We start from the raw sequence: 19,100 nt of genomic DNA, 5'->3' as shown, positions 1-19,100 counted from the left end.
ACAAAGAACAAAGAACATTTTTCCTAACACTTGTCACAAACATTATAGAGACTGTACTCAGAAAGTGCAAAAGAATATGATCTGGGTCTTAGTCAATTTGATTTTAGACATTAGCCTATTTAAGACAAGTGTAAATTTGACTTTACTTGAATCCATCATTCATAATCTATATATCAAGAAAGCACAGCATACATTTTATGGTATGAATGATGAATACTCTTTAAATGTAAATTACATTACACAATGAAATGTTCAGCAAAGGCAGTGAACAAGTTAAATACTGAAAACACCATTTCTTCCAGCAATGATTTAAATGGTAAACAGATTTAAATGGTACTTAATGGTAGTAAACAGATTTAAACAGATTTAAATGGTAGTATACAATTTTATCTTTATATATACTAAAGGAGAACTTCTGTATAGGGCAGTGGTTGTCAAGATTTAGTGTGTGTGAGTTCTTCCTCAGTGCTTGTTACAAATGCAAATTCCTGGACAACACATCCAGGGATTCTGATTCAGCAGTGGGCCCATGATTCTACTTGCCAGGTGATTCTGTTGGGGTGAAGGTGGATGGCACCACCCACCTGGAGAAACTCTACTGGAAAAGATAGAAAACTAATTTTTTGATGAGTCTGTAAATGTTTTGTTACAATTGTGATAAAGGACAGGCTGGCTCCAATTCATTCCCTCTCTAAATCATAGAGAAGATTCAGCCTTGGTGAAATAGTATAAATTGAGAATCTAAAATATAGCTTATTGTGCATAGTGTAGTAAATTAGTCTTATTCTTGAAAATAAGGGGATTTGTATTATAGCTTAATGGAAATACTGACCTTAGAATGAAGGGAAAAAAATTATTCTGTTGGATGCTTTAGAATTTTAAATGGAAGGCAAGCATGCAAATGAGCATGAGTTCAGTGACCTAGAGCTGAAAATATTTTGTTTGTGTCTCAGAGAACTGGTATGTGGGCTACTGCTTCGTTTCATCATTCATGCAACAAATACCCATTGAGAAATCTGAGTAGCAGGTTTTTTTTAGGGTCCTGAAAAGCTGTCTCATTATTGGTGGAAATCACTGAACACTGGGAAGATCTGAAATTCTCAAAGATGACTTGGATATATTTGCACGTTGGCTGTACAGATCTGTCTCCAAATATAGTAAAGCTCTGGGGCTCTTTCACATAAAAGCTGGTGGTGAGTTACTCAGCTATAACAGAATTAGGTTCATCTTAACCACGAATCCTGACATTTCTAGCAACAGAATAATGGGGGTTCTTTCCCTCTAACATTATGGCCAGAAGTACCATCGGTTCTTTATCTTTCTGGAATCTACTTGTAAACTTCACCAGCCTGTAGCTTACCAAGAGTTGATTCCTATCCCTGTCCAACAAGGTAGTCACTAGCTATATGTGGTTACTGAACACTTGAAATGTGGCTTGCCTAAATTGAGATGTGCTGAATTAAAAATATTTCTTGGATAATTTAAAAAATATTGACCATGTCAAAATAATAACATTTTGTGTATATTAAATTACATAAAATATATTACCCAATCTAATTTACCAGTTGCTTTTTACTTTTTTAATGTGGCTGCTAGAAATTTAAAAATTACATCTGTAGCTCACATTATATTTCTACTGAGGAGCATTAATCTAAGAAGGAGCGTGAGATTATTGGTCTAAAATCTGCAATCACTATTAATTCTACGCTAAGAGAGTATTGATTTTAGTGAAACCTTAAACTATCCTCTGCAATTTCTACATGAGATAAGTGGTGATAGAGTGATATATGTCTAGTTCATCACTACATGCTTGGTGCATAGTAGGTACCATGATGAATACTGAAAAAATGAATGAATGAATCAGCATTACTTTGGTACTTTCCATGCCTGGGACCCTTCTAGTTAGAGGGAGCCTAGTTTGATATGTGTCCCTGGCTGTGACTTTATCCAATATTCATCAAATACTTGAACCCAAGTAGTTACATCTTAGAAAGAAACGTTATCTCTGGAAACACCCAATCTTCCCAGATTTCAATAAATATTATATACAATTTAATTTTTATATATTTTAGTTTAATCTTAAGAATGGCTCTTAGAAGCTTTAATATTTTTGAATTTAACTATCACCTGAGCCTTCCCTTTGTTAAAGATATTTATCAAATCCTAACACACATGGTGCATATCTTCCTGAGTATCATTCTGGTTTCTGATTCAATCTAACTCAACAGACATATATGGAGGGCCCACTACGTGCTAGCACTGGCTTATTCATAGGAGATAAATGAGACACAGTCTCTCTGCCTTTAACAACTAATATGTAAAATGTGAAAATGTAGCCTAAGACCATAGCATGGTAAACCTGAGTTCACCTTTCCCCACTGAATTATGTTGGTACCTTCGCTGAAAATCAATTGACTATATATGTGTAGTCTATTTTTGGACCACATTCTATTCCATGGATGTAGTTGTCTATACTTACCCCTTACACCACATTTCCTGTTTACTGTAGCTATATAACGAGTCTTAATATCAGGTCATACATGCCCTCCAACTTTGCTCTTCTTTTTCAAGATTGTTTTGGCTATCTTAGGACCTTTGCTTTTCAATGCAGATTTAAGAATCAGCTTATTTCAGGGCACGTGGGTGGCTCAGTTAAGCTTCTGGCTCTTGATTTCAGGTCATGAACTCATAGTTTGTGGGCTCAAGTCCTGCATTGGTCTCCATGCTGACAGCGTGGAACCTGCTTGGGATTCTCTCTCTCTTTCTCTCTCTGCCCCTCCCCTGCTTGAGCTCTCTCTCTCTCTCTCAAAATAAATAAACTTAAAAAGAATCAGCTTACTTCTACAAAAACAATCAGTATCTTTCTACAAGAAATTGGATGGGATTTTGATTGGGCTTGAGTTGAATCTACAAATCAATTTGTAGATAATCAGTATCTTAACAATATTGCATCTTTTGATCTTTTAACATGATACATCATACCATTTATTTAGCTTTTCTTTAACTGGTCTCAGCATTGTTTTTCAGTTTTTAGTGTCTTGAGCAACTTTAGTTAAATTTATTCATAGGTATTTTATGTATCTTAGGTTATTGTATAGTATTTTTAAAAATTTCATTTCCCAATTGTTGGCTGCTAGAATGCAAAAATACAACTGAGTTTTTATATATTGAACTTTATACCTAGATACTTTGTTAATTTCCTTATTAGTTTTTTTTGTAGATTTCTTAAAATTTTCTTTATAGGCAATAATGACATCCTTAAATGCAGTTTAACTTCTTTCTTGCCAAAGGTTAGGAATCCTAGGTTAGTGCAATGTAGAATTGCAGTCCTTGCATTGCTCTGATCTTAGGGAAACTGCATTCAACATTTTATTATTAAATATGATATTAACTGTAGGGCAGATTTTTCATATGCTTATTGGGAAATTCTCTTATATTCCTAGTTTTCTGGGAGTTTTTATTATTTTGCCAAGTGATTTTGTTTCACTAATTGAGATGACCATATTGCTTTTCTCTTTTGTTTTGTTAACACAGAAAATTACATTAATTGGTTTTTAAATGTTGAGCCAACGTTGCATTCCTGGGAAAAAGCACACTTGGTCATAGTGTACTATCTTTTTTATATATTGCTTATTTTAATTCGCTAATACTTTGTTGAAGATTTTGCTTCTTTATTCATGAGCAATATTGTTCTGCTTCTAATCTTTTTCTTCGTTATAGGTCACATTTGATTGCTTCTTGTGTGGATTTATTTTACACAACAAAACATAAACTGTGGTGGTTGTTTTTTTGCTAACAGTACCAAAGAAAACAAATCTTCCTCTTGGGAGAAATACAGGACTTGGATTCAAAGATTTTTCATAATATATGTATAGACATGTATGTGTTCAGACTTGGAAGTTTCTGAAAACTCTTTTTTCTTGTTAGACTTTACTTTTCAGTGAAAGTTTTATGTACTTATAAGTAGGCTGAAAGAAGTACACATAGAATTCAGATCTAAGTTTAAGAAATGTATAACCATAAGAGTAGGTCTAAAGAAATTATTTTAAGCCACTGAGTTAAGATCTTCCTAATACACAGTAAAACACATTGTCTGATGATGATTAACATTGTAAAGTATTGTGAAGTAGTTGTACTTAGAAAAAATTGATAAAAAGACACAGTATAATTTAGTTGTTATAAAATTATGCCTAAAATTTCTAATGTCTGTGTTGCTTAAAGCATATTACATTCACTTAAAAGTAGTTAAGTGAATATGTTAGTGTTTTATGATAACTGATAATAATAATAATAATAATAATAATAATAAATTAGTTCTTTGATCATAATCTTAGTGTTTTTAAATATTCACAAACAACAATGCAAATGGAAATTAAACATTTTAAAATGTTCCATTGCCCAATTGTCAGTTTTACAAATGAAAACAATGAGATTAGTCCAATCTTTGTGGACAGCAATATATTAAGAATTACAAAAATATTCATACTCTTTGACCCCAATAATTCCACTTCTAAGAAAATATGCCAATTAAATAATCATAGTTGTTTATAAAGATTTATATAGAAGAAGTATTCACTATAGCATTATTTATAATAGTAATAAACAAATGGAAACAATCCATAGGGACAATAGTTTGGGAATTAAAAAGAAATATGTCAAATTCATAAGAATACAATGTAGCCATTAAAATAATGTCTTTAAAGAATATATAATGGTATGAGGTAATGTCTGTAATGTCATGCTAAGGAAAAAGAATACAAAAGTTCACATACTACATAATGTGATCTTTGGCTTAAAAAATCCTATATATCTGTGCAGTTAAGAAATTCTGAAATGAAATTTAACAGTGGTTGTTTCTGTTTTTTTTTTCTTAAACCTTACTGCATTTTAAAAATTTCTTCATTAGTATAAATTTCTTTTAAAATCAGAAATACACATCCCCAAAGGCAAGGGAATTAAAAGCAAAAATGAACTACTGGGACCTTATGAAGATAGAAAGCTTCTGCACAGCAAAGGAAACAACCAACAAAACTAAAAGGCAACCCACGGAATGGGAAAAGATATTTGTAAATGACATATCAGACTAAGGGCTAGTATCCAAAATCTATAAAGAGCTCACCAAACTCCACACCCGGAAAACAAATAATCCAGTGAAGAAATGGGCAGAAAACATGAATAGACACTTCTCTAAAGAAGACATCCAGATGGCCAACAGGCACATGAAAAGATGCTCAACGTCGCTCCTCATCAGGGAAATACAAATCAAAACCACACTCAGGTATCACCTCACGCCAGTCAGAGTGGCCAAAATGAACAAATCAGGAGACTATAGATGCTGGTGAGAATGTGGAGAAACGGGAACCCTCTTGCACTGTTGGTGGGAATGCAAATTGGTGCAGCCACTCTGGAAAACAGTGTGGAGGTTCCTCAAAAAATTAAAAATGGACATACCCTATGACCCAGCAGTAGCACTGCTAGGAATTTACCCAAGGGATACAGGAGTACTGATGCATAGGGGCACTTGTACCCCAATGTTTATAGCAGCACTCTCAACAATAGCCAATGATGGAAAGAGCCTAAATGTCCATCAACTGATGAATGGATAAAGAAATTGTGGTTTATATATACAATGGAGTACTATGTGGCAATGAGAAAGAATGAAATATGGCCCTCTGTAGCAACATGGATGGAACTGGAGAGTGTTATGCTAAGTGAAATAAGCCATACAGAGAAAGACAGATACCATATGTTTTCACTCTTATGTGGATCCTGAGAAACCTAACAGAAACCCATGGGGGAGGGAAAGGAAAAAAAAAAAAAAGAGGTTAGAGTGGAAGAGAGCCAAAGCATAAGAGACTCTTAAAAACTGAGAACAAACTGAGGGTTGATGGGGGTGGGAGGGAGGGGAGGGTGGGTGATGGGTGTTGAGGAGGGCACCTTTTGGGATGAGCACTGGGTGTTGTATGGAAACCAATTTGACAATAAACTTCATATATTGAAAAAAAATAAAATCAGAAATACAAAATCCCTAATTATCTTTAGAAAGCAGCATAGCCACTTTACTAAATTTAACCTGTACTTTACATATTCTATCACTAATAATTCAGTGAAGACCATGAGAAAGGCTTGTTTGTCTGAGTGCCTATTGTGTCTGGTGTCTGTTTCAGGCACCAGAACAAGAATGGTGATCAAAGACAGATGTGGCCCCCATCTTTCCAGAACTTGCAGTGTATTAGGAAGACATATAAAATCACACCAGCACACAGACAAATGTAGAATTACAACGATGGTAAGTGTTATGAAAGAAAAGTACATAGCATTCTGCAATCTGTAGTTGGCATATTTGATGTAGGGACAGCAAGGAGTAACTCCCCAAGAGATAGATCCTGTGAGCTCATCAGGTAAGAAGGCAGGAAAGTGCACTCCAGGCAGAGACAGCATTTAAGGCAGGAGAAAGCCCTGTGTGCCAGTTATCAAGTTATTTTCTCTTGGCTCAAATCCACGCTTCTTTGCCTTACTTTGTGATACAGGAGCTGACCCCTGCAAACGATTCTCTTTTGCCAGCTCACAGAATGTTAGCTTTATCAGTGGAGGGCAATAAAGTGACCACGCAGGGCTAAGAGGACAGGTATACACTTCTCTTCCAGTTCCGGTTCTTTGTTGTTATGCTTATTCATCACAGGAGGTGGGGGCCAAGCAGAAGGGCTCCAGCTGCAGTCATGCCATGGTCCCTGCATCCCCCGCACTGGCAGTGGCTTCAAGCAGTTCCAGTCTATCTACACCCTCTGGCAATGGTAAAGTTCTTCTACAGAACAGCTCAGTCCATGCCCTGTGACAGTTTTTGTTTGTCTGTTTGTTTGGTTTTTAGTGTAGTTGTTTTGCTGCCACAAGGTTGCATGTTCCACTTGCCTTCAATGAGGTCACAATCTCAATCTTGGATTGGAGGGCTCTCTTTATTGTCCAGCCTTTCTAGAGACAGTAACTACTCTCCTGCCATGTCTAGAACCCTTAGAATCCTCATTTATTCCTTTTAGTAGTTAATCACCTCTTCGTGTTTCTAGTGTTTTAGTTAGTAATTCCCTGTATTACATTCCTCCCATTCAAATAAACTGTGTGGTTTCGGTCTCTGGACTTGAACCTGACTGCACACACGCAGTCTATATGAGGGACTGAGAGGGGACCAGGAGGGTTGGAGTAGAGACAGCAAGAAGGAGCAGGCCATTCAGTGAGTTGGAGCATCACTTAGGGGCCAGACCACACTGGGCCTGTAGGCCATGGTAAGACTTTTGGTTCTTATCTTAAGAGTTCAGATTTGTGTTTTGAAAAGATTTCAGGATATAGAATGACTTAGAGGGGAACAATCTAAAAGCTAGGACATTAATCAGTGGACTCGTACAGCAACATAGGCAAGAGAGGATGATGGCTTTGGTGGGGAGGCACAGGTAGAGACTGTGAGAAACAGATGGGTTCTAGGAACATTTGGAAAAGAAAATCGACAGGACTTGATGGATTGGATGAGGAGACGATGTCAGGACTGATGTCTAGATTCCTGGCTTGCACATTGGATAGATAGTTCACTAAGATCAGGAACACTAAAAGAAAGCTAAGACTGGAAGGGAGATCATGAGTTTGCTTTAAACATATTGTCAAAGTGCTTTGAACTGTTGAAGTGAAAGTGTCAAGTAAGAGTCTGGAACACAGAGAGGAGCCTGGCCTGGGAAGAGGAATTTGTGAGCCAGCTTACATAATTAAAACCTGGGCATGGTTGAAATGATCTAAGAAGACAGTACTGGGTCTTATAGGAGAAAGGACTTGGAACAAACCAAGTCTTGACAAGCTGTACCAATTAACAGCCTACGTAGAGAAGAATGACCCTCAAAGGAAAAAATGGAGCAATGAAGATGGAGGGGAAATCAGGAGGGTGTCATGTCAGAGGAACTGAAAAGAAAAAATAGAGTCCTTAAGGATCGTGTGATCAACAGCACTGAATGTTACAGACAGAAAAAGATAAAGTACAGATTGGAAAATGCGTGCTAAATTTAATCCACTGAGGCCATTGATAATCATCGTGGGAGCAATTTCTTTGGAGTGATGGGGCTGTAAGCCATACTGAATAAGATGATAAGTGAGAGACAGAGGTGAAGAGATGACGGTGAGTAAAGATAATTCTTTTAGATGTTACAGAATAACGGTCTAGTGATAAAGCCCCAAGAAAACTCTCTTCACATTACAGTGACGACATACCTGGATTTGCATGGTCCGTCATTCTTCTGTCACTGCATGACAGGATAATTTTTTTTTTTTCAACGTTTATTTATTTTTGGGACAGAGAGAGACAGAGCATGAACGGGGGAGGGGCAGAGAGAGAGGGAGACACAGAATCGGAAACAGGCTCCAGGCTCCGAGCCATCAGCCCAGAGCCTGACGCGGGGCTCGAACTCCCGGACCGCGAGATCGTGACCTGGCTGAAGTCGGACGCTTAACCGACTGCGCCACCCAGGCGCCCCTTCATGACAGGATAATTAACAGAGAGTCAGAGGAACCAACAACTTTGAAACAGAGACCCAAACAGACAGGCTTATTTCAAAGACATAATGTCTGTTGGTTCTGCCTCTTTGTAAGTTCTTTATCAAAGACAGATAGAGTTTATTATTTCAAGTCCTATTAAACTTGATCAGATCGGTGGGCATAAAGCTGGTAACTTTCAGATTAGAAGCAGACCTTTTAGTTTTATTTACATTACCTTTCAAGGTCTCATTTGTTACTAATACCTTTACAGGTTTATTTATATTAAAAGATAATAGATAAGAAAGTCAATGAATTAAGCTGCCCAATGACACAAGGTGGACAATTTGCCTTAATTTGTTTCACTGACTTATTTCACTGCAAAACAGAGTCAATTCTCATTATATTTTGATAGAACCATTTAAATCTTTGTTCAAAAATTTAAAAAACAATTTTTTTTGGAAGGCCTTTTGTTCTTTGCAAGGAGTGCATTCCATTTAATTAAGTCTCTTTGTTACTGAAATCGCCATAACAAGGTATGGGTGGGAAGTTATGAAGATATCAGCTCTTCAGAGAGAGTAGTTTTGTGTTTTTGCTGCAGGGTTGCAGCAAAAGTAGTTTTCAAATGAGAAGGAGAAGGGAGAGGGCTGTGGATTTCACTCTACCCGGGTGACAGAAAAATACCCGAGGGGTTATGTGTTTCCTATGCCCTCCTGTCACTACACCCCATGTCTGTGTCTGTCTCTTTCTGCTTTGTCACACCCAGAGAAAGGAAGCAGAGGTCTTGGTCATGGAAAATGCAGTTGAAGGCCTCCCCTAACGTTCCCCAAACAGTTCTGACATGGTGCTGCTGAGGGTGTGAAACTGAGGGTGTGACTGCACAGCGCACAACCATGAACAGGAGCTAACACTGAGTATTTAGATGCTAAAATAATCATTAATGAGGAGTGAGAATAGCAATTACTGTGCTTCAAATGTAAACTTTCAAAATGCAAGTTCATAGGACACTACTTAGTATTGGCTACATAGATTAAGAAAGTATTGTATCTTTAATTTTAAAAAAGAGTAAAAAGCCTATGGTTATGGCTCTGCAAGGGTTTCAGCTAAAGTCCTTAATTAAGGTTTAAATAAAACATTGGCTGCTCGGACCACTGTAACCTGGTGTGAGAGAACCTGCTCTGAGGCCTCTGGGTCTCAGCTCCCATGTCTCCTCTTCAATCACTCACGGGACATGACAGCCTTATTTCAGGTTGCTACACACGTGATCTTGACCCCTGCCCTGATCTCTCCCCTACTCACTGCCTTCGCAACACTTACTATCATCTAGAATTCTCATGGTAACTTAGCTGTATTCTGATTTATTATGCATCTCTTCACCTCACCTTCCAAAACGTATGCAAACTTCATGAGGGCAGAAGTTTTGCTGTCTTGTTTGTTTCGTCTAGAATTCCTGGCTCATGTCAGGATGCTTAAAAATGTTTACTAGACACATAAATGATCTGAGGGTTGACTCTGTGCTGGATGCTGTGCTAATCACTTCAGACACCTCACTTACTGCATACCACAGTCTTGTTAAGTGGAGTCATATTTTCTATTTTGCAGGTGAGGACACGGAGACACAGAGTGGCTAACTTGTCCCGGGTCACACACCTAGTATGCGATGAGGCCAAGACTTGAATCCAAATACCTCTAACGCCAAAGCCTGGTTCTTAGCTACAATATTATATTGCTGCCATTGGAGGGCTGGCACTGCCGAATCCTGGAATATACACATTTGGCTTTACTATTAAAGTTCCAGGCAAGCTGCTTTCATCTTGTTGATCTTTTCTAATCCTCTGGTCCAATATAGGGGCTTAGAGAAGCAGGGGAGATAATCTTGAGGCTAGGACTGACAGTAGCATTAAAAAAATCTGCTTGGAAATCCTATAGGAAACCGCATACCATAAAAATACTGTGAAACAGTCTGGTGAGGTGTGTGTGTGTGTGGTGGTGTGGGGTGTTAACAAGACGCACAAATGAGGGACAAGCAGCGAACATTCTAAAATAACGGGATCCTTACTCTCATGTTTGGTTCCACTCACTTTGAGAATGAGAAAGCAGTTCTGTGCCAGTGCCATGCCCAAATAGACAATGTGTATTGTCAAGGCAAAATGACTGGGCTGCTCCTGTTCTGTGATACAGAGCAGATTGTGAAGTCCGGTTTGTGCAGGTCAGTGAACACAGCATGGAGCTTTCTGTTTGAGACAGGTAACGAATAACACAAGAGCTGGCTTCCCAGGATGCTTCACAAGACCAGGGGACATAAAGGAAGCCTGCTGGCCTTCAGGGGAGCTGAAGCCAAGAAAAGCCCCACCTCAAAGTTTCTCTCAATGGAGTCAGTTGGTGGCCTGTAATCCGGCTCCTTTCCTATTCAGTGGGAATTGTGTCCAGTGAGAGAAAGCCACACAGGAATTTGAATTCTTATTCTGACCTATCCGGTGATAACCACCTAAACATTTCAGTAATACACGCCTTAAGAAAAGTAGAGCAGGAAGAATATTTAGGAAAATTGAACCCTAAAGTCATAATGTGCTTTAGACATTTAGATGGACTTTAGGAATAAAAATGATCCTTGGCATTACTTTTGGTAAAAATAAATCTTAATCTATTCCTTGTCTGACTTTGTACTTGGACACAGAGTGATCATGATTGGATTATGTAAAAGATCTAATTTGAGCTGTTATTAAAAATTCCGAAATACAGAAAAAAAAAAAAAAAAAAACTACTCCAAGGCTTAAAGAAGTAATTTTGTACTAAGTTTAAATCAAACTCCCAAACTTCTAAGCTACATGCTGACAGGCAGCATTGTCCCACTCGACAGTGCTATATTTACAGCCTGCAATGATGATGCGTTTGGTGGTTATTTTTCACGTAGGAAGTCACACTAACACCCCTGAACCACCTGCATATATCTTAAAGCTAACTTCTCCCCTACCAGAAAGTGATTCTGTTTAAAATTTTTGAAAAAGAGAAATCTTGAATGTCAAGGTGTTATAAAAAGATAAAATGTGTGTTCCACATGTTCACAGCCTGCTGCCCAGCTGGGCATTCAGGGCAAGCTTTCTTGAGCCAGTTTCATTATTGGAAAGATTGATAAATGCTCCACTGCAAGCAGGCTGGAGATTTCTTTTACACTCATACTTTGAACCCACTCAAGTACAGAATATCATTATATGGCTTTTTTAGGATTACCTTTTCCTAATTTTTCAATTATACATCATTTAGGAGTTATGGAGCCCACGGTTTCAGCAGAGACTCTCTGAATGCATGCATTAAATTACAGGCTTTTGCAAACTAAAAAGAGTTACCCCAGGGGTGCGGGTTATCTTCTCAACCTGAGGGGCTCTAGCTTCCTCGGCAATAAAGTGAGGAGATGGGGTTCAAGGATCACTGCCATCCTTTCCAGTGCCAAGGCTCTACATTCAAAATGGGGTACAGAATGTCCAAGACCTAACACTCATCTGTGAAATACCTGTTAGGGGTCTCGGGGTTTCCAATGGATTGGATGAGCATTTTAAGGCCATTTCACAGTTTTGGCACCACGTTCCTGATGAACTTTCATTATCTTTGGGAAGGAAAACCTAACTAGTAACAAACTCATTTTTAAATTTATGAGTGAGCTGCTGCTGCTGTTAATGGTCAACCAGGAGGATTCCCTTTCTTTTGCAAAATAATCTAATAATCTTCCATGATCATCATTCAGTCCTTAACAGGAAAACTTAACGTGAAGTATAGATTTGAAGTGAACCAGTAACATTAACAAATAATACTGACATACTTCAATGCCTTCATGCTAAACTTACAAAACTGAAAGGATATTGGGATGGCTCTTTGTGCAATGAAGGATTCTTCACACAAAGTTTCATGTTAGAGTTTACAAAAACCTCCTTGTACAGAGAACTCCTCCAGTGGGTACTTAACTTTCAAGGCAGCTATCCACTGTGAAGTGAAGCGCTTCAATATTGAATTTGCTCTAATGTCATATACTTGATAGAGTTACCGAAATTGTTTTAGAAAGAAGGTATAAATTATAAGTAAATGAACAAATATACGTGCTAGGCTTTTAGTCTGTGATTGATATCAAAACAGCAACTTGAGTAATTAGATTTTGAAAGTAATTCGTGTGAAAGCAATAACAAGCAAAGTTGGGAATCTGCCACTCAATTATTTAATTTCTTTCCCCTGCCCTTACTATAAATCAAAACATTCTCAAAACTGTAGGCGTAGTAAAAACTGAATTAAAAAATTCCTGGAAAATTTAGATTCTAAAGGGAAATAGGCTGTTTTTTTTTTTTTTAATTTTTAAGTTTATTTATTTTGAGAGAGAGAGTCAGCACAAGTAGGGTAGGGACAGAGAGAGGGAGACAGAGAATCTCAAGCAGGCTCCACACCGTCAGCATGGAGCCTGACATGGGGCTCAAACTCATGAAACTGTGAGATCATGACCTGAGCCGAAATCAAGAGGGACACTTTATCAACTGAGCCACCCAGGCGCCCCTGTTGGGTTGGTTTTAAGGAAGCATTGCACAGTAAGAATGATCTGAATTATGGCACTCACTATTAAGAGAGTTGGTAGGTAATGTGTTTATGGAAGAAAATTAGTGCTTCGTGAGCAAGTTGCAAACTCACTAGTGTGCTGTGTAGCATGTCAGTTATTTAATGTATTGCTTCCTCAGTGGAGCCCTGATTTGGGACATGTCACCAGGAGATGTTCTGTTTGCATCATCTTCTATTGGACTGAATTGTTCCTAGGCAGGGCCTGTCTTACTCAGAGACTGCAGACATACAAGAGTATGGAGTCAAGTTTTCTCCACTTCTTTTCAACCTTCCAAATCCCCTCTCCTCATTCAAATTTATGGGTCCTTCAATAACTACTACTCCCACAAAACTTCCCCGGATCACTCAGTTGGATGTAGCACCTCTCTTCCCTAAACTGTAAACCCAGCCTTCTCTTCAAGAATAAATAATAGGATGTGATTCCCTCAGGGCCTCAACCATACCATACCCTTCTCTGAATTTACTGTGGCCTGAGAGCACAGTGCTTTGTGTGTAGGAAGAATTTAAAGAGTCACTGAGTCAATAAAAGCAGGATTTTGTAACTAGAAGGACTTCAGGAATTATCTGGTCCTCACTGGGAGAATCTACCACCGCTTCAAAGGCATTTTGAAAAACTGATGGGGCATTTTTAAAATTTGTGTGTGGGAGAGGGGCCTACACCTATAGCCAGGTGACTTACAATCACAGGCATCCTGCACAACAAAGAATCATCCTGTGTCCTGAACTTTCTCATGTCCTGTTGGACGCTTTACATATAAACACAAGTATTTTTTAATATAATTTTCCTACAGATTTCCAGGATTTACTTGGATTTCTGGGATTTAATACTGGGTAAATTAAGAAAAGATTATATTTTATGGTGTTCAGAACCAATCAAAAGTTTTGCACCATTTGGGAAAATCACATGGCCAACGACACCTGTAGTCACGGTATCTAACAACTAGCACCCCTGCATCAGCCTGCATTTGTAGTAGCTGTTTTCCTAGCGATGCTGTGTCTATATACAAACATTCTCATTCAGCTCTTACATCACAGGTGAAATACAAAAAAAAACCACTGTCTACAATATCTTGTTGACCACTGTTCTCTTTTAAGTGCAAAGCGATTCATTATAAGTGGGTGTGTATATCAGACCATTTTATCAGGTTTTCTATTTTTTAGTGGTTCCTGATTTCTCACATTTTTTGCTTTATTGAAATCCTGTTTCTAGATAGATTATATTATCTATGAATTTTATTTTAGGATTTGTTATCAAATGGAGCATTCAGTAAGACGGTATTGAGGGCCACTGATCTAGTACGTTGTAGTATAGTTTCCTTATTTTACAGAAAGGAAATGGGACACTAGAGACAAAATGATACACCCAACGTCATACACTTGATTAAAAAGTAGCCTTTGGTGGACTGATTAAGATATAGCTATAGCACAAATAATTAATATTCCAGATTCTAACACCCTGGAAGGTTAGGTTCTGTCACATAATATAAAATACCAAAAGTTAAAATAATTTGATCTACCCTTTAATAACATTTGCTCTTGTCATCAATTATTTCTCCCTTATCCCAGGAAAAGGTGTCTTGAAAGAAAATTTCTTTTAACTGGAATTTCTGTTTTCCCTATGATGCTAATACAGATTAGAACTATGTTCCTTGGAAAAAATAATCCTCTGACTTAGTGCGGGGCTAAGCTGAGTTTTATTCTTTGGCCCTGCAACATCCTCCCCACCCCCTTCCTATGGGAAGATGTCTGCATCCCTGCACGATGCAGAACAACCCTTCTCTTTCAACAATATCAACAGTAGAAACAATCAACTCAGTGGGTTCCCTCTGCATCCTTTTCTTCCGTGCCTTCCTAAGCAACTTTGTACGAGAATTACTGACCTGTGACCCCACGAAGGGACTTTGAAGGTTCCTCGAGTATCGAGATCTTTTTCTCACGAGGGATAAGGACTGGTTTTTCACTGGCAGAATCGGTGGATGAGTTGTCCTTCTCACAGCCATTTATGTGGCCATTTTGTATCTGGGGCGGTGGTGGCTGCAGGGGCCCTGCTTCCGGCCTCTCTGCCTTGTCTTTAGCATCTTTGTTGCCTTGATGCTGCTTAGACTTGCTTCTTTTTCTTTTATTGTTCTAGAATGAGAAACAAATGAGAAGATAATATTATTCAGCTCAGACCCTTTAGATACAAAGTGAACCTAGACATCAAAATGAAATATGTTATCTTGTTTGCTTTCTGGCCCTTTAGAATGGGCGAAAACACCTACATTTTTATTAACTGCCCACATTAATGTATCTTCTTTCTCACAGTAAGTTGTGTAAACTTTTACCTCATAAACATAGTGAGCAAATAAAAGTTCCCTTAAAAGGAAAAAAATAGCAGGGAATGGCCTAAAAGTTGAAATATTATTGGAGCAAATTGAAGCCATATATATATATGAACGGTAATATAGTAAAATCTTGTGAGAACTGCTTTCAAACAACTTGAATTCAGATATTGTGCCACTGGAGAAGAGCTCACATTTCTTAAATTGGTGATGTGGTGGTGGGAGACAAGGGTTCTGATCCTCCGGGGAGGATAGGAGGTTGAGGAGGAGAATCAGTAGGAAAAGGGCAGGCAAGTCCTTGCAAGATGAAGAAGTAGAAGGCAGGTCCCCAAAGTCCAGGTTGGGTCGGCCGAGATAGATACCAATCAACCAGGAGATTCCTGGCATGGCTGCCACTGTCCACGGAGTGCAAGGCAGCCACAGGACACATAATCATCCCCATGAGAATTTAAGCTGGCGCAGACAAATGCTATAAAGCCATGCCAAACCGATCTGGGTCCACCTGGATTTGGACTGTGCAGCTGGAATCCTGGATGACCTCTCGGCTATGAGGTGAACAGCATTACATGGTTTCACTTTATTTACTTTGAAATAACACCACCCTGCATTTTAGACCATTAAAATGTTTTTGGACCCCAATTATCACAATATGGCAGGGTTTTACGGTACCTCTCCTAAGATGCCCTAATGGATGATACATAATAATATACAGGAAATTAAGAAGATGTTCCCAATTATGTTGCACGCTTTACTTGACTTTGGTTTTGTACCTTCGGGGTACTCAATGTATTTAACATTCAGGACGGCGCAGACCTTGGCCAAGCAGAACAGATGCCTGACCCATTAGAGCAGACCCTGTCCCACCCACCTGCTGCAGCAGTGAGTGCCAGTGGAACATCAGCCTGGCTTTGTTCTTCAACACATTTGAACAGAAAAAATAAAAAGAAACTGTTTCCTTTTAATTCTCCTCCTCATTCCCTTTCTTTCCCATTGAAACCACAATCATTCCCCCAGTAGTGCTCCTCTGGCTGAGAGAAGCCATTCCCTGGGTGAAGGGAAGGGCTGGCGGCACAGGTTCCCATGCAAGCTGCATGTCTGCTGGGCTGGGGAGACCATTTTCCCACTGAACCTCTAAGATGGAGGCTCAGTGAGCTGGGTCTGCAGTTGTTCCTCTGCTCCTTTTTTCACATCAGAGAAATCTGATACCCAAACTGCACATCTGAGATTTTTCCACGGACGTGTCAATATTGCCTTTCAATCACTTGCAAACCATTTTCAGCTCACACAGAAGTCAGGGAAACCATGAGTAGAGATAAGCAGAGATTGTCAAAAAGGGTGACACACAAGGGTTAAAAAAAAATCTCCCAATTCCTCCTATTCCACAAGAAACTAAAGGGAGAACAGAGGGCGAAGGGTAATTTCAGTAATCTCAGTCATCTCAGGATTTTATGGAAATAATGCTGCCTTTTGTTTTCTCAAAACCTGTTCTGTGGGCCTGTGATCTTCCCTCATGGGGAAGGGTAGACTGGAGTATTATATTGTGGGATACCCAAAACACAAGGCCTGGCTGGGAAATTATGGGTACGGATGGGGCAGTTCCTTTGAAAACAGAATCAGACTAAAACAGGTTGCAGGCCAAGAACAAGACTGGTGCACTTTGTAGGAGCTAGTGAGCTCCATATATGTACACAAGATTAGGCAGGCATGTTCTGGAGACAGAGTGCCATGTGCACACAGGCGCACCTCATGTGTGCCCAGAAGTCAAACCCTTTGTGACTAGCCAAGAAAGGAAAATAATTCGAAGAGGGCAGAGTAAAATCTCCTTCCCTCTGTTCTCAAAGAGTGGTTTGCCAGGGTTATCAAGAAGGAAAAAAATTGGTCCCTTTCTTACTATGGCTTTAAGGTATTTTCTTGTTCCTTTGTTAAAGATCTAGTTTAGAACTCAGCAAAAAAAAAAAAAAAAAAAAAAAACAAAACCCACAAAAACAACTCAGGACAGCTTTGGACAGATTCTTTCAGTTGGAAAAACATGTGAAAATATATTTAGAGCTTTTCAAGTATCTTTAAAACACTCCCTAATTTTTTCCTTTGTGCTACGGAATATGTTCAGGCAAGTTAACGTCTTGAATCCTTTGAATTCTCCGGCTGGGTTCCCCTTAATACTTAAAAAGAAAAACTCTGGGACTTCTAAAGCACACCTGGTGGTTAAAAACACTCCAACAGAAAACAAGGGCATTAGTAGTGAGGGTGGCTGGTAATTGAAGAGAGTCTTGAATTTGCAAGTTTTCTCAGTCTACATACCAACATATTTGAAAGAAGCATAAAATTGGTAACCTTGTTTAAATGGTAACAACCATGGATGTTTTGATTGGAGATGTGATTAATTTACAATCAGTATTAATCTTACCTTCTTTTTTCCTGTCATATTCCATTCTTTTAGAACTTGAACTGCACTGCCTAGACAAAGATAAAGAACCTTCAACACGTATTCACATAATAAAACACCACACAAAATTCATCTCTGTCTTTCCATCCTGGTAGCAATTTTTTTTGTGGCTTTTTCATTTGTTTTGATACATCCTACCTTAATAAAAATGCCAGTTTCATTTTTTATTTCCAGACTTTCATTTAATTCACTGCATGATCTTGGTTTTATCAAAGTATTAAGCCCCACTACATGAAGCTTACCTTTTTATCATTATGTTGTCTTAGAGAAAATGAAATATATCTTGAGAATGTTCTGTTAGCTTCATTGCCATAGGTGGAATTAAAATTGTTCTGTTTGATATATGAATCAAAATACCTATAATCTTCCAGACCAAACATGGGATTTTGAATATTATTAACCAAGTGCATCAAAGCTTTTTGCCTGGCCACTCCTGCTCTTTTTCTGCCCCCACTCATTATGTTTGCAACTTGAACTTGAGCAGCGTGATAAGGAGGGCAGATTATCTGAGGTTGGTTTTGCTCTTGTCACTGTGCATAAGGATAGGATGTGCTCTTTGCGAGGCTTCTACTTTGAAACAAAAGAAATTCATCGACTGACATATTAATCTCAGGTTTTCTCCATGCTATTCACATACATATGTGGCCTTGCACAGACTCAGAGGAAAAGTCTAACCTGATTAAGCTGTAAAATATTTTAAAAGACATGCATACTGTTAGTCAGCTATGATAACTTGTTTTCCACGTGGTGTAACAAAGTTCTTCCCTCATCCCAACTGGGCTGGGGGTAATTTCAACAATACGTTATTGGTAATGAGTACATCATTTGTTTTCCTATAAATAGGTAATTCTAAAAGAGTAGCTGTTAAATGTATTCTTTTAACAATTTTAAGCCTTTTCATACAATCTCATTATACTAATAGTTCTGTACAATGAGTGTGTTGGCTAAACAGAGATAAACTTCAGGCCGGTCTTTATAACAAATTTCAAATTAGTAAGGTCCCAATTATTGAGTCCACTGTCACTGTTAGATAAGCAGAAGGCCATATTGCTTTGACAAATGCATAGACAGGCTAATTATTCCTATCTATTCAAAGTTTCCAATTCAATGCCCCTCTTAGGCTTTCTGAGTTACATGTACTTGAAATAATAACACCGCACTTAAAAGTAAGTTATAATTCAGACTTTTTATTAACTGAGCTGGTCTTTCTCTCATTTGCCCAGAGAATTAAT

General features: G+C 38.4%; 1 protein-coding gene across 2 annotated transcripts in view; it reads right to left on the bottom strand.

The window, feature by feature from the left end:
• SPATS2L (spermatogenesis associated serine rich 2 like) overlaps positions 1 to 19,100 on the bottom strand; it is a 144,004-nt gene that overhangs the window by 39,070 nt on the left and 85,834 nt on the right. For both annotated transcript variants that reach the window (XM_040475794.1, XM_040475795.1), the window contains exons 4-5: positions 17,830 to 17,879; positions 14,982 to 15,228 (exon numbers count right to left, since the gene is read on the bottom strand). In XM_040475794.1, coding sequence (XP_040331728.1) covers positions 14,982 to 15,228; positions 17,830 to 17,879 — 297 coding nt within the window. The remainder of the gene's footprint in view (positions 1 to 14,981; positions 15,229 to 17,829; positions 17,880 to 19,100) is intronic.

This window comes from Herpailurus yagouaroundi, unplaced genomic scaffold, assembly GCF_014898765.1.
Source record: "Herpailurus yagouaroundi ecotype Mexico unplaced genomic scaffold, PumYag 140, whole genome shotgun sequence".
In the NCBI taxonomy this organism is placed as follows: Eukaryota; Metazoa; Chordata; class Mammalia; order Carnivora; family Felidae; genus Herpailurus; species Herpailurus yagouaroundi.
Note: the sequence above shows the minus strand (reverse complement) of the source record. Positions and strands in the feature narration are given on the sequence as shown.